General features: G+C 37.6%; 1 protein-coding gene and 1 long non-coding RNA gene across 5 annotated transcripts in view; both read right to left on the bottom strand.

The window, feature by feature from the left end:
• Positions 1–12,620, bottom strand: part of LOC308642952 — a 1,001,730-nt gene that overhangs the window by 637,275 nt on the left and 351,835 nt on the right. The gene's annotated exons all lie outside the window — the stretch shown is intronic.
• Positions 1–12,620, bottom strand: part of MUSK (muscle associated receptor tyrosine kinase) — a 114,851-nt gene that overhangs the window by 84,091 nt on the left and 18,140 nt on the right. For 3 of the 4 annotated variants that reach the window (XM_081279674.1, XM_081279673.1, XM_081279672.1), the window contains exons 4-5: positions 11,381–11,508; positions 10,258–10,399 (exon numbers count right to left, since the gene is read on the bottom strand). In XM_081279674.1, the coding sequence (XP_081135800.1) occupies positions 10,258–10,399; positions 11,381–11,508 (270 nt within the window). Of the gene's footprint in view, positions 1–1,315; positions 1,346–10,257; positions 10,400–11,380; positions 11,509–12,620 lie in introns of all 4 variants that reach the window. The other variant, XM_081279671.1, reaches the window with a different exon arrangement.

The raw sequence follows: 12,620 nt of genomic DNA on the forward strand, positions 1-12,620 counted from the left end.
CATGGAAAACAGAGCCATCATGGTCTTCACTAGTGTTTACACCATGGTTTCTGTGACACAGAAATTAGATCAGCCCTAGAAATAACATTGAGTGATTTCTGTGTGCAATCACTCTTGTGAGAGCTATAAATATGTTATCTAAACTTATCTGACTAAAATGTATGAGGTAGATAGTATTATTAGCCTTGCTTTGTAGGTGTGGAAACTGAGGCACAGAGAGATTAAGGAACCTGCTGGAAGTTACACAGGCAGCAAGCAGTAGAGTCGGGATTTGAAATCAAGCTGTTTGTTCTAGACTCCAGAGCCCATGTGGTTCTCTTGAGAGTCTAGAACTTGGGTTGTTTACCAGAACATTAAGTTTTCTCCAAAAATCATGCCTGCATAGGTTATCATTCATGGAAATAAACACACTAACTAAAGTCCCAAAGTATTGATAACCAAAGGAAGCAACTGAATGTAAAATTATTTGAATTCCATATTGCTATTGAATGCTAAGTCATTTTTCCATGAAATCTTAGCATGAATCCAAATATATGAATTTTAAATTTACATTTTGAAATCAAGCCCAAGGTATGATTTTTTTCTGTCTCACAGAATTCTTGGAACACTGCTCAATGCATCTTCTTTAGGGATGAATTAGTTTATTAAAGAGAAAGAAAATTTCCCTTTCTGTATATGTATGTTAGAACCTGTACATCTTATTGCAATACGTGAAAAATGAAATTAAAACTTATTCCAATTAGAGTACACCTGCTCAGGTCACGATAACTTTTCCTTTCAAACCATATCAGATCTACATTCTATGAAGGAATTTAATTATTTTTAAGCACATTGTCTTCAACACTGCCATTTAAGAGAACCTAATTGCCCTTCGACTGGAAGCATGATCTGCCATGGTATAATAATGATTATTTTTCTTTTATGACATAATTATTCTCTTATGACTTTTATGACAACTCTTCAGAAAAAGAACCATTTTAACCTTTTCCCCTGAATGTCCTACAGAACTTTTTAGATGAAATCACAACATAATTTCCCCTAAAGTCAAAATCCAATAGATCAAACTCTTCTTTTAGAGCATGCACTCTACTAAATCATGCAGATTTAATTTCTCCAATGATGGCCCCCAGGGACATCAAAGGAGTATGACTTTTTTTGGTTTGGTTTGGTTTTAAAATGCACAATGCATTCATGACAGCAAATCAAACCTGTTAGTGGCATCAAACAAGTAGGATTGATGCCGGGAACAGGACCACTGCAAATTTACGAAAACTGCAATCATCAGAAGCACAGCACACATTGGGGTTTTAAATACCTCTCTCTGTGGCATTTGTCATATTAAGAGCTGCAGCATAAACAAAGGAAAAAGCAAAAACATTACACGATCGCTTCCACTTTTGTAGGTGCAACAAGAAAAATGTGATCTCCAGGACAGAAGGCAGCCAGAAGGCTAACATTTGGAAAACAGCACTGATCTCTTCTAGGTGGATCTATTGACCTCTGCTTATGGGAGAAGATAGACGGATGATAGATAAATAGATAGGAAGGACAGACAGACAGATATGAATTTCTTTTAGTCTTGAAATTCTGCTTTTCACCTTCCATACTGCATAAATGTTTGCAAAAAAAGAAAAAGTTTCTGAGGAGATTTGGTCAGTCCTAAGGTACGTGGTCAAGCCTTTAGACTTATCAGGTGCCCTGACAAGGGATAGCAATTTATGCACAGCTGGGGCTAGCCTTCCCTCCCCTCCTCAAAGTGCCTTGCCCACGTGTGGAGACAGAATGCTGCTTTTCAAAGCCCGGTGTCCATGAGGAGTCCTACAGGCTGCAACACCAGTCCTACAGGCTGAAACCTGCAACACCTCTACCTACAAGGACTGTTCTCACTCCTGTTCTGCTTTAGTGCCTCTCCGAGTCTCACTGGGGGTATTGATGCCAAGCCACATTTGCTGCAAACCTTTCTTGGCTCCAGCTTCCCTGTCTTTGTCTTAATGGATTAAAACTCTCAGGGCAAACAAGGTAATAATGGAAAGTGCCATCAGCAGGGAGCTGGTGACACTCCAAATCTACCCACTTCATTTTTGGATCCCAAAGACTCTCTATCAGATTTTATACACAAAACAGGATTTATCTGAGTGTGAGATTCATAGAACACTGTCAGATCCACATTGAGATAAATTATGTTATGATAGTTAAATCGAAGAACACAAGGAAAGAAAAAACAATTCTATTATTTGTACATTGTAAATGTGTCTTTTCCATTAATTAAAAAAAAACAAAGACCCATCTGGACATAAAAACAAGACTGAGGTTATTAAACTAAAGAGATTTAGTTTCTGTGGTATTATTATTCTTTAAACACATATTTTTAAAAGGAGCATACGCTGTTGGTTAAACATGAGGACATAAAAAAATCAATATGGCACTTGAGAGTTATCCAAAGTGACCACAGTAGCAACTCTCCTTGAAACCCCAGCCCAACTATTCAGATGAGCATATATCATTGTCATCGCCCTGGACCAACTGAGTTTCTTACTGGCCTTTCAGAGTGCTCAGGAGAAAACTGTTCCAGATGTACCAAGAAAATGCTGGGGCTCATTCTTTAAAGTAAAATGTAGAGCAGAATAGAGAAAAGGCAACTGTCTCTTGGGAGAAAATTTCTTCTGCGAGGCCCTGAAAAGCCACTCAGACTCTGTTTTCATCCCAACAAAGGCATTATGTGGTTAATATTTTGAGGGGGAAAAGGACTACATGGAAAATGTTGCTTTCATTGCTTTGGGGACCTATTTAACACAAATGATCACAAGCATAAATAATATTTCTATTTAAACATAAGAAGGCTCTGTGAGATAGTATGGTCGGTTCATTAGTTTTATCATTGTATGTTTATTCCCATATTTGGAAACAGCTAAGGAATTATCTCAGTTAGAAGGAAAAAGCCACAAAACAGGTATAATGGCCTTTAGTAGCTGTAAGACAAATCTCAATTTCAGAGGCATTAAGATGTAAATCCATAAAATGTAAATCAAAGGAATGAAAAAATTAGTCAATGGTGATCGTAAGAAGCCAGTGATTCAAGGATGGACCCCAGATATGAGTTATATAGTACGGTAAAATAAGAAAAAAAAATTGTCAGAATACATGAAATCTATTATCCAGATTTCTTTGGTGATATTAGGAAAAAAGATGTCCCCTGGTCCCATCCTGCCATAAAACCTATTCAAATGCCCACTGTCCCAGAGGTACCTGAGATAGCCTGAATTTTCCATAGGAAAGTTCTACAGCTATGAGACTGACAACCCTTCTCTGCATTCCAGATGCCTGTGGAGTTGGGGAAACATTAGAAACTCCCCTGCCAACGTTTCAACTCGGTGTACCTAGCAGTGCTTCACGTCTCTGGGAACTTTTGTTTGTGTTACTTTTCCCTTTATGCTATAAGTCAATGGCACCTAACAAAGTATGTAAAAGGTTCATAGAGAAATCAGAACCCAAACTGAATGTTCATGGTGGATCTTGAAAACCACTATAAAATCACATAGGGCAGGTTTCTGTCTATAAGTAAGAAAGAAGAGTTAAATAGATAGAAAATCCATCCGTCTGTTCTCTGACCCCTTCCCTTCCTCCATCTGGATGGCTCCATTCATTTCCTCTGCAGGCCTCACTCTGTTTCTACACATTGGTTCATTTCCTAAGGAAATGGTGTGTTCCACGTTCCCTTCATCAGACCTTCACCCTGAGCATTCTTGCTGTGAATACCTAATCAACACAGAACTTTTCCCATCTTTGAGTTTGTCTTGGAGAAGAGCTACAAAATAACATGTCAAACCAGTGAACAGAAAGATTCATGGATCTTTCTCCAAATCGTACATATTGGGAAGACATGTTTTTTGAAAGCATAAATATGTCTATTAGTTGTTCCTAGTTATAAAGGTTCAAAAGCACAGAGCAATGTGAAAAGTAAAAATAGAAGTTAGCTCTCAAGCAATCTACATGCAGAGGTGAGGACTGTTGGGTTTGATACACAGGTACTCCAAAATGTACCATATATTGCTCTTTACTCACATAGCATATTGCTAATGAATTAATATTTCTAAAGCACTTGGAAGAGTAGCATGTATATATATGATAAGCACTATACAAGTACTTTATTAAATTAAGTAAATAATTAAAACAGCAAACAATTATGTAGTGTTTTATATGTGCTTATGCTGACTAGTAATTACTGCAATCCAAGATGTAAATGCTATTCTTATTTCTATACTATTTTTGCAGGGAGGTGGTACCAGGATTGAACTCAGAGGCATTCAACCCTGAGCCACATCCTCAACCTTATTTTGTATTTTATTTAGAGACAGGGTCTCACTGAGTTGCTAAGTGCCTTGCATTTGCTGAGGCTGTCTTTGAACTTGTGAGCCTCCTGACTCAGCCTCCTGAGCCGCTGAGATTATAGGAGTGCACCACTGTGCCCAGTTTTATTTCTATTTTATAGAGGAGAAAACTAAAGCTCAGAGTTGGGAAACAGACCCACATCATGTACATGGTGGACATTTTTAGAAGTTATTACCTACAGATCTATTTCATTCTTTTTCATGTCTGAATGGAACTTCATCACGTATCTCCTACAGATATGAAGTTAAACTCTTTTTAATTTGTTACTGTTATAAACAATTTTGTAATAAATAATCTTGAATATACAATTGTGAAAATTTTCCTTTAGATAAATTTGCAGAAATTAAATTGATATGCATTTTAAAGTTTGATTTTTTTTTCCAAAAAGACCTCCACTAGGCTATACAAAACTATTGGCATAGATGAAAGTGATAGTTTCCTGATATCCTCTCTATGGTTGAGACTCAAATTGTCCCATGTAAGTAATCTTTCTTTTAAATACTTTAATTGTCTTTGATATTTCATTATGAAGTGTCTCAGTAAAATCATTTATTTATCAGTTCTTTCTTTTTACCAACAGGGACTTGATTTGCTTCTTATACTTGAGGATTTGACTTTCATCAGTGTTGTCTAGTTCTCAGTCATGTTTTTGAGTATTTCCTCTGTTTTCTATATATCTTTAATTATTTCTTAAACTCAATTTCAGCTTTTCTATCTTTTTTTTCCCTGCACTAAATTCTAAATTTTAAAGAAATCTCTTCTAATGGGTGAATTTTTTCTCTAATAGGCCATTATTCTGTTAATTTTTAAGTTCAATCATTATTTTTAATATATTAAAATCATATTAAATTCTTTCTTAAAATTGTCTTTCCTAATGTGTTTTCTTCACGTTTTATTCCTTCTTCTGTGTCCTTTTTTAAAATTTTTCTGGTACCGGAGATTGACTCAGGGGCACTTGACCACTGAGCCACACCCCCAGCCATTTTTGTAAAAAAAAATAAGAGACAGGGTCTCGCTGAGTTGTTTAGTGCCTTGATAAGAGATTTCTGAGGCTGGCTTTGAACTCACGATCCTCCTGCCTCAGCCTCCTGAGTTGCTGGGATTACAGATGTGCACTCCTTTGGGTCCTTTAATCTCTCTTATCATATTTATGTTCTAGTCCCTGTTATGTTGCTTATTAACTGAACTCCTTTGTACATTATGGAAGTGAGCACCTATTCAAGGTAGGTTGCTTCCTGTGGTGCCACAGTTCTGCACTGTGAACTCATTCTCTGTGTGATTTTCTCTCTGAAAATCCTAGGTCACCAGGGTCAGGTGTTTCCTTTTGGAGTATTTTTGTTGTTAATATGTTGATCTGGAACCATTATTTTGTTAGCTTCTCCAGGTGACGATTCCAGATTGCTGATAATATTAATTCCATATCAAACCTTGTATCCTAAGTGTTTAATATTCATCATTAGAAGAAATATTATTTCCTCCCTCTCAATTACAAGTCAGGAAGCCCCAAGCTTTTGAGATCTTGCCTTTTCGTGCCCATAGATGGATTTTTTTCTCACCTGTCTTTCCACCTCTATGATTCTCAGTTTTATGAAGGATCTCAATGCCAGCTCCCACTTCATGTGGGTCTGAGACCTTGTCTCCTGCTTCTTTACTGATCTTTAGGTTACAGAGATGGGCACCTCTCCCATGACCTCCAGGATAATGGAGAATCTGCTCATGAACTTACGGTTCTATTTGTTTAATTCTTTTCCATTTCTGGCTTTTGGAGATTCACATTTTTATTCCTGTGAGTAATAATACAGCTAAGCCAGAATTTCTAGGTGTTTGTAGTAGGCAGATCTTCATATTACCTTGTCTGTCACATTGCAGAAACTATAGTGTTTAACCCTGGTATATCTGATAGTTGGATATTAAATGCTAGGCTTATTTGATATATAAAAATTCCACGATTTATCTCTTCAATCTCTTTTGCAATATTTTCCTTTGGCCTATTTTCCTGCCTGGCAAAGCTCCAACACTTTTGTCCTGTCTTTAAATTTAACTTTCTCTGAACTTCACTGATAAAGCAGAGCAAGGCTGGGTGGGGGACCCATCCACGTGCAGGTTGAGACCACTGCATATGCATGACCCTGCCCTGTTCTCTACTGAAAGCCTCATGCTGCTCTGTAGTCCCCGTTTCCCTTGTGAGTCATCCCTCTCATCCTGCAGCTATTTTAAAACCTTTCCACTCTCCTTACCCTCATGCCAGCCCCTTACCGAAGCATTTTCAGAGGATAACCTTCCTTTCTACCTCCTCAAGGAAATGGAGACCATGAGGCCAGGGTTTTCTCGAATTCCATTCACCCAGCTTACGAACTGATTCATACTGGAAAATCCTTCCCTGTCCCTTCTTCCTGTTATAAGGAAGAACATTCTCTTCCTTTCCAAGGAGAGTAACCCTATAATTTATCCTGGAAGCCTGGATACTTTTGAAAGTGAAAGAGGGACTCTATTAATAATTATTCCAGGACAACAGGTGTAACCAGAACTGTCCTGGGAAAACCAGGACACGTGGTCACCCTCTGTGCAAAGTTGATCGTCCCACCCGGTCCCTGAACACACCCTGTGCAGACTCAAGAACACATTGCCTTCTCGCTGTATGTTCAGATTTCCTTTCTCATTCCTGATCTAACATTGTTGATATTCTTATAACAATTGCTCCCTTTTTTTTAAACTCTTTTCCTTTCTCTGCTTAATTTACCACAAACTCCTCTCCATCAGGAGGAGAGACAGCATTCAGTGTGACTCAGTTTCCTAGACTCTACTCCCTGTGTGGCCTCTTTCCCATTTTTCTAAAATGACACAATTTAGGACTTCCCCACAGACTGTTAGCAATGATTAAATGAAATAATCCTTGTAAAGCATTTAGCATCTATGGAACATTTTAAAATGCTAGCCATCTCCTTGCTTATCCTTGTAGAAAGACTCTGTATGTTACACTTGGAATCTTCTTGACATGAGACAGAGGGTAGAATACCTTTACTTTGCCCTTCCAGAGATCCGGCAGTCATTTGGAAAGGGAGTTTAATTCCCCCGTGGTAGGATGCTTTTTTCCTGTTTGTTATGACACACCGGGTACAGTGTGTTAACATGCCTGGCATATTTATCCTTGTTAGGTGCTCTCAGGGGCAAAGCCTATCTTTTCCTGGCATGCCCATCTGCAATAAGTGTAGCACAGCATCAAACGGCATTATAAAGCTCTGATTCAAAGCAGCCATCACATGGCTATTTGCAGAATTACTACATGACACATACATATATTCATCTGCCCTGACTAATGATCAGGGTTCAGCCTTACCTTTGACCTTCACCACTGCCAAGCACTTTTGGGTTCTTCTAGTCATTTCTCTGTTGCTTTTTCACTGGTTGTGAGCTGACCCTTCCTCTAAATAGGTCATGTCTGCATTCTATCTTGCAGGACTGTCAACTATTTCTTCAAGTGGAAGTCAACCTTTCAGAACTTCCAGAGTCCAAATGGGATTACTGTATATTCATGTTTTAATAGTAATTATAATTAGAGTAGATACGATTTATTACATCCTTATTATGTTCCTTAAACTGTGCTGTCACATATTTTCGCTATTTTAATAGGGACTAGAGAGGATAGAAATAGACGTGTGAGCTAAAATGATTATCTTACCTACTCTGAGAGGAACTTTTAATATATGAGCTTCTCAGTACTAGCAAGTTTTTTGTTTGGTTGGTTTCGAGTTTATTTTTGGTACTGGGAATTGAACCCAGGGTTGTTGGTTGCTTTCCTACTGAGCTGCAGCCCCAGTCCTATTTATTTATTTATTTATTTTGAGGCAGGCTTTCACTAAGATCCGGTGGCTGTCCTCAAAGGTGAGTTCCTCCTGCCTCAGCCTCCTGAATCACCAGGATCACAAGTGTGAGCCACAATGCCTGGTAGTACTGCTAGCATATATTAACTGTTAAAGCAATGAGCATTACCATTTAAATGTTAGGAAGAAAGGAGGCAGTATTTAGTCCTACTAATGGCATAGTTAAAAATGTGTCAAGACAGGACTTGTGTAATTGGATTTCAACCAATTAAGATAGGTGATAATTTTCTCTAAGCCAATGTTAAAACATTTTTTAAAAATACCTATGAAGACAGTGGCCTAAATGATTACTGTTGTATTTTAGAGTAGAGAGGGTTTATATTTGATTTCTTAATGGGGAAAATTCTTTTGTGGAATTTCATACCAATAGATAGGGTTAATTCTCCAGTATTCCATGGGAAGTTCAAGGAATAACTGAATCCAGGTAGATATTCAATGCATCTGAATGTGTTTATATTTTTATTTAGCTTTCACTGAAATAACCACATTAATTGTTGCATACTAATCTTCTCTAATTCATAAAATATTAAAGTCACTATGCTGAAAATGTATCTTTTTATGTCCTGAAAGCCTCTAGTATTAACCAACTTCATTCTTCCCTACAATGAGTTAATGGAAACTCTATGAACAAGCAGGGCAATAGACATACTAAAATGTTGCCTCAATTAGAGGCAAATGTAGGAAATGAGGTCATTAAAGCTGTTAGAGGAAGGGCACAAATCCACTCAGGAAATAAAACCGACTTTAAAAGAGCAAGTAGAAACTGCATGAGTGAGAAGGAGGAGATGCCAGAAATGATGGATTGGGGCCAAAGAGAGTCAGAGGGAATCAAAGAGGAAGCCTTGAAGCCTTTCCTGATTGAACTATAACTTGAGCCAACATGTGATAGTGCAACATTTTATCCATTAAAGAGAAAAGCAGGAAAACAGGTGGCAATTCCTATAGCCAACACTTACCAAGTACATACAAAGGACCAGACTCTGCTACACACTAGCGATACTTGATTTCATTAAAAACAACAAACCCCACTTTTCAGATGAGAACACCGAGAGCCAGAGATGTAGACTCTGTGGCTTGGGACAGGAAGGGGTCAGTACTCAGTTTACTCACCTAGTACAGATGGGCTGGTAATTCCTATTTTTAAGCAAAATGGGGTGCAATTTTAGGTCGAGAACCCAATGGACAAGTGATTAGAACACTATGGTCTGTTTGGATTCTGATTTCTCAGTGAAGACCTTTCACACTGAGTTATTGAATTAATTGATTTTTTAAAAAAAATTGACAACATATCACTATGTTGACAATACATTCCATAATCCACAGAAATAGGATCATTTTTGATTATCTGTTTTTGAGTCATATTTTTCTCATCCCTTTATGACAGAATACTTCCTCTTTATATCTTTTTTAAAAAGTCATTCGATATGCTGAAAAAGTTGAAATTAATGTCTCCAAACATATCGATGATGGAGATTTGTCTAAGCCAGGAAGAAGTTTTAAAATGCTGTCCTGTTTTTTTGGTATGATACTGAATTTAGTCAGTAGTAGTCAAAATTACCAGAGATTGAGAGTGATGGATGGAACATCGTTTTATTTTATTTTTTGTACTAGGCATTAAACCAAAGGGTGCTTTGCCACTGAGCTACACCCCTAGCTCTTTTTATTTTTATTTTGAGACTGGGTCTCACTAAGCTGTTTAGGGCCTCACTAAGTTGCTGAGACTGGCCTGGAACTTGTGATCCTCCTGTCTCAGCCTCCCTAGTTGCTGGGATTATAGTCATAAATTGCTGTGCCTATCAGAACGCAGCTTTTTACACTAGTGAAAATTTCCTTTTTTAACTTTTCTGTTCTCATAGTATGAACCTCTGGTCAATACCTAGAGGAGTTGAGAGAACTGGACTACCTACATCTCTTCTCTCTCAAGCCTTCCTAGGAAAATATGAGGCCTCCTGACAGCACAGTGACAGGAAGCCTTGTAGCTTCTTACCCTCGACTTCCAGCTTCACCAGTTTGGAATACGCGGTCCCAAGGCTGTTTTTTGCCACACATCGATACTGTCCTGCGTCCTCCTTTTGCACATTATGAATCCTTAAACTCCCAGATTCAAGAACTGCCACACGGGAATTTTCCTGCCAGAAATAAGAATATAAGTTGGAAAACATTCCTAATCAAGGAAATATTTGTTTATCATCATCATTATTACATAAAAATTATTAGTCTTTATTGGGCATTTATTATGTATAACACACAATATTAAATGCAATAGTGCAAGATGACCTAAATTAACTGTCATAAAAATACAAAAAAACCTGCTTTTGTTACATAGATATCATTAAAATTTGACATTATTTGTTTTACTTTAATATAACAAAGTTTATCAACTTTATAGCTTATTTCAGTTAAGTGACATATGGACCCCTGTGTATTTCCCATGGAATATGCTAGGCATGGAAAGATGCCAACATATTCTATGATCTCACTTAGATCATAGCTGTGAAGATGTGAAGATGTGATGTGAAGATGGGAAGAGACAATCAGGGTGCAGGATATTAGTAAATGTGGTGCTAAGACACAAAAGCAGCCCAAATAAGCAGATAAATAATAGATTTCTTAATTGACTAGTGTTCATGGCCAGAGAGGTATTTGTCAAGGTGTTTGTTCATTGATCTTGAGGCTTCTTGCTCCAACTTCTCTCCAGTGTGTGCTCCTTTCTTCTCTTCCAAACTTCACTTCTCTCCCTCCTCTCAAGAAATGCGAATTCTCAAGCTTGGATTTTGGTTTCATTTTTTAATGTAACCTCTAAGTCTCAATGATTCAATGTTAAAATAAATAAATAAATAAATGATTCAACCAAACAACCAACCAACCAAGACCACCGTAGATTTGCTTTGGCTTTGCCTCCTTTTCCATCCCTAACATTACTGGTTTCCATCTCTTTTTGTCCCAAGCCAGACTGGAATGCCCTGCAGTTTGTGTAAATAGGAATAGACATATTTAAGTTTGGTCAGAATGTATATGGAAACATTTTTATACTAGGAGTCTGTCAGCATGTAGCTGAGTGCAAGGGCTTTTGTATTTTAAAATGCTTTATATACACAATAATCACTTACCCTGAGAGCACTGTCCCCCTTGATCCAGGATACAGATGGCTTGGGATTGCCCATTGTAGTACACGGTAGAACTGCCTTTAATCCCTCTATTATTTTTACATTGATGGGAGGACGAGTTATTTTAGGTTCTACAGGAAAACAAAGGTTCAAAATTAAAAAGGCAATATGACTTATTGAATGTAGAATTTTAACTTTTTATTTAATTCTAAATAGTCATTTTGAGAATTATCTTAAGCATATTGTATTACAAAATTCATCAAATACTAAGACAACTTAGTGTATATCAAAAAGAAATCAGTTTTAAAAGTTTGGGTTACACTCCTGCATATTTTACCCAGAGATCTAAAATCAGCATACTATAGCAACACAGCCACATCAATGTTTACAGCAGCACAATGCACAACAGCTAAATTATGGAATCAACCCAGATCTCCATTAATAGATGAATGGATTTAGAAATTGTGCTATATATATAATGGAGTTCTACTCAACCTTAAAAAGAATGAAATTATGCCATTTTCAGGTAAATGGATGGAAATGGAGAATATCATGCTAAGCGAAATAAACTAGACTCAGAAATTATCCCCGATGCCAATCCAATAATGAGGACACGGTTTTGAGAAAAAGGAAAAAGAAGGTTTATTGCTTTGCTAGCAAAGGAGAAACACGAGGGACTCCTGTCCCAGAGGCTGTGATTCTGCCCATCATGGGGAACATTTTTTTTTTTTTTTAAAGAGACGATTCAGAGAAAATGAGATTAGGGAGGAGAGATCAGGAAGGAGAAGATCAAGGAAAAGAAGATCATGGAGGAGAAGGTTAGGGAAAAGGGAATGAATTAGAAGATCAGGAAGGAGAAGGTTAGGGGAAAGAAGATCAGGGAGAAGGTCAAGGAGTAGAAGGTTGGGAAAAAGAAAAAAAAAACATGTCAAAGTGACAAGGGATGTAGTCAAAGCTTTAAGAGAACTCCTGTTACAGTAGGAGTGAGAGAATGAAGACAGATACTCTTGTGTGTGTGTGTGTGTGTGTGTGTGTGTGTGTGTGTGAGAGAGAGAGAGAGAGAGGGGGGCACGCATGCACAGTTTATGTCCTCCACTTGGAGGCAGGTCATGGTTCCCTTAATCCTACAAGCTGGACAAAGAAGTGTCCATGATCAGAAAGCAACATATTGAGGCTGGAGACTTTAAACGCAGACATTTCCAGTTAGTTATTGATTGGGCAGACTGAAAAAAGTTAAGATAAA

This window comes from Spermophilus citellus, assembly GCF_964194105.1.
Source record: "Spermophilus citellus genome assembly, chromosome: 2".
NCBI lineage: Eukaryota > Metazoa > Chordata > Mammalia > Rodentia > Sciuridae > Spermophilus > Spermophilus citellus.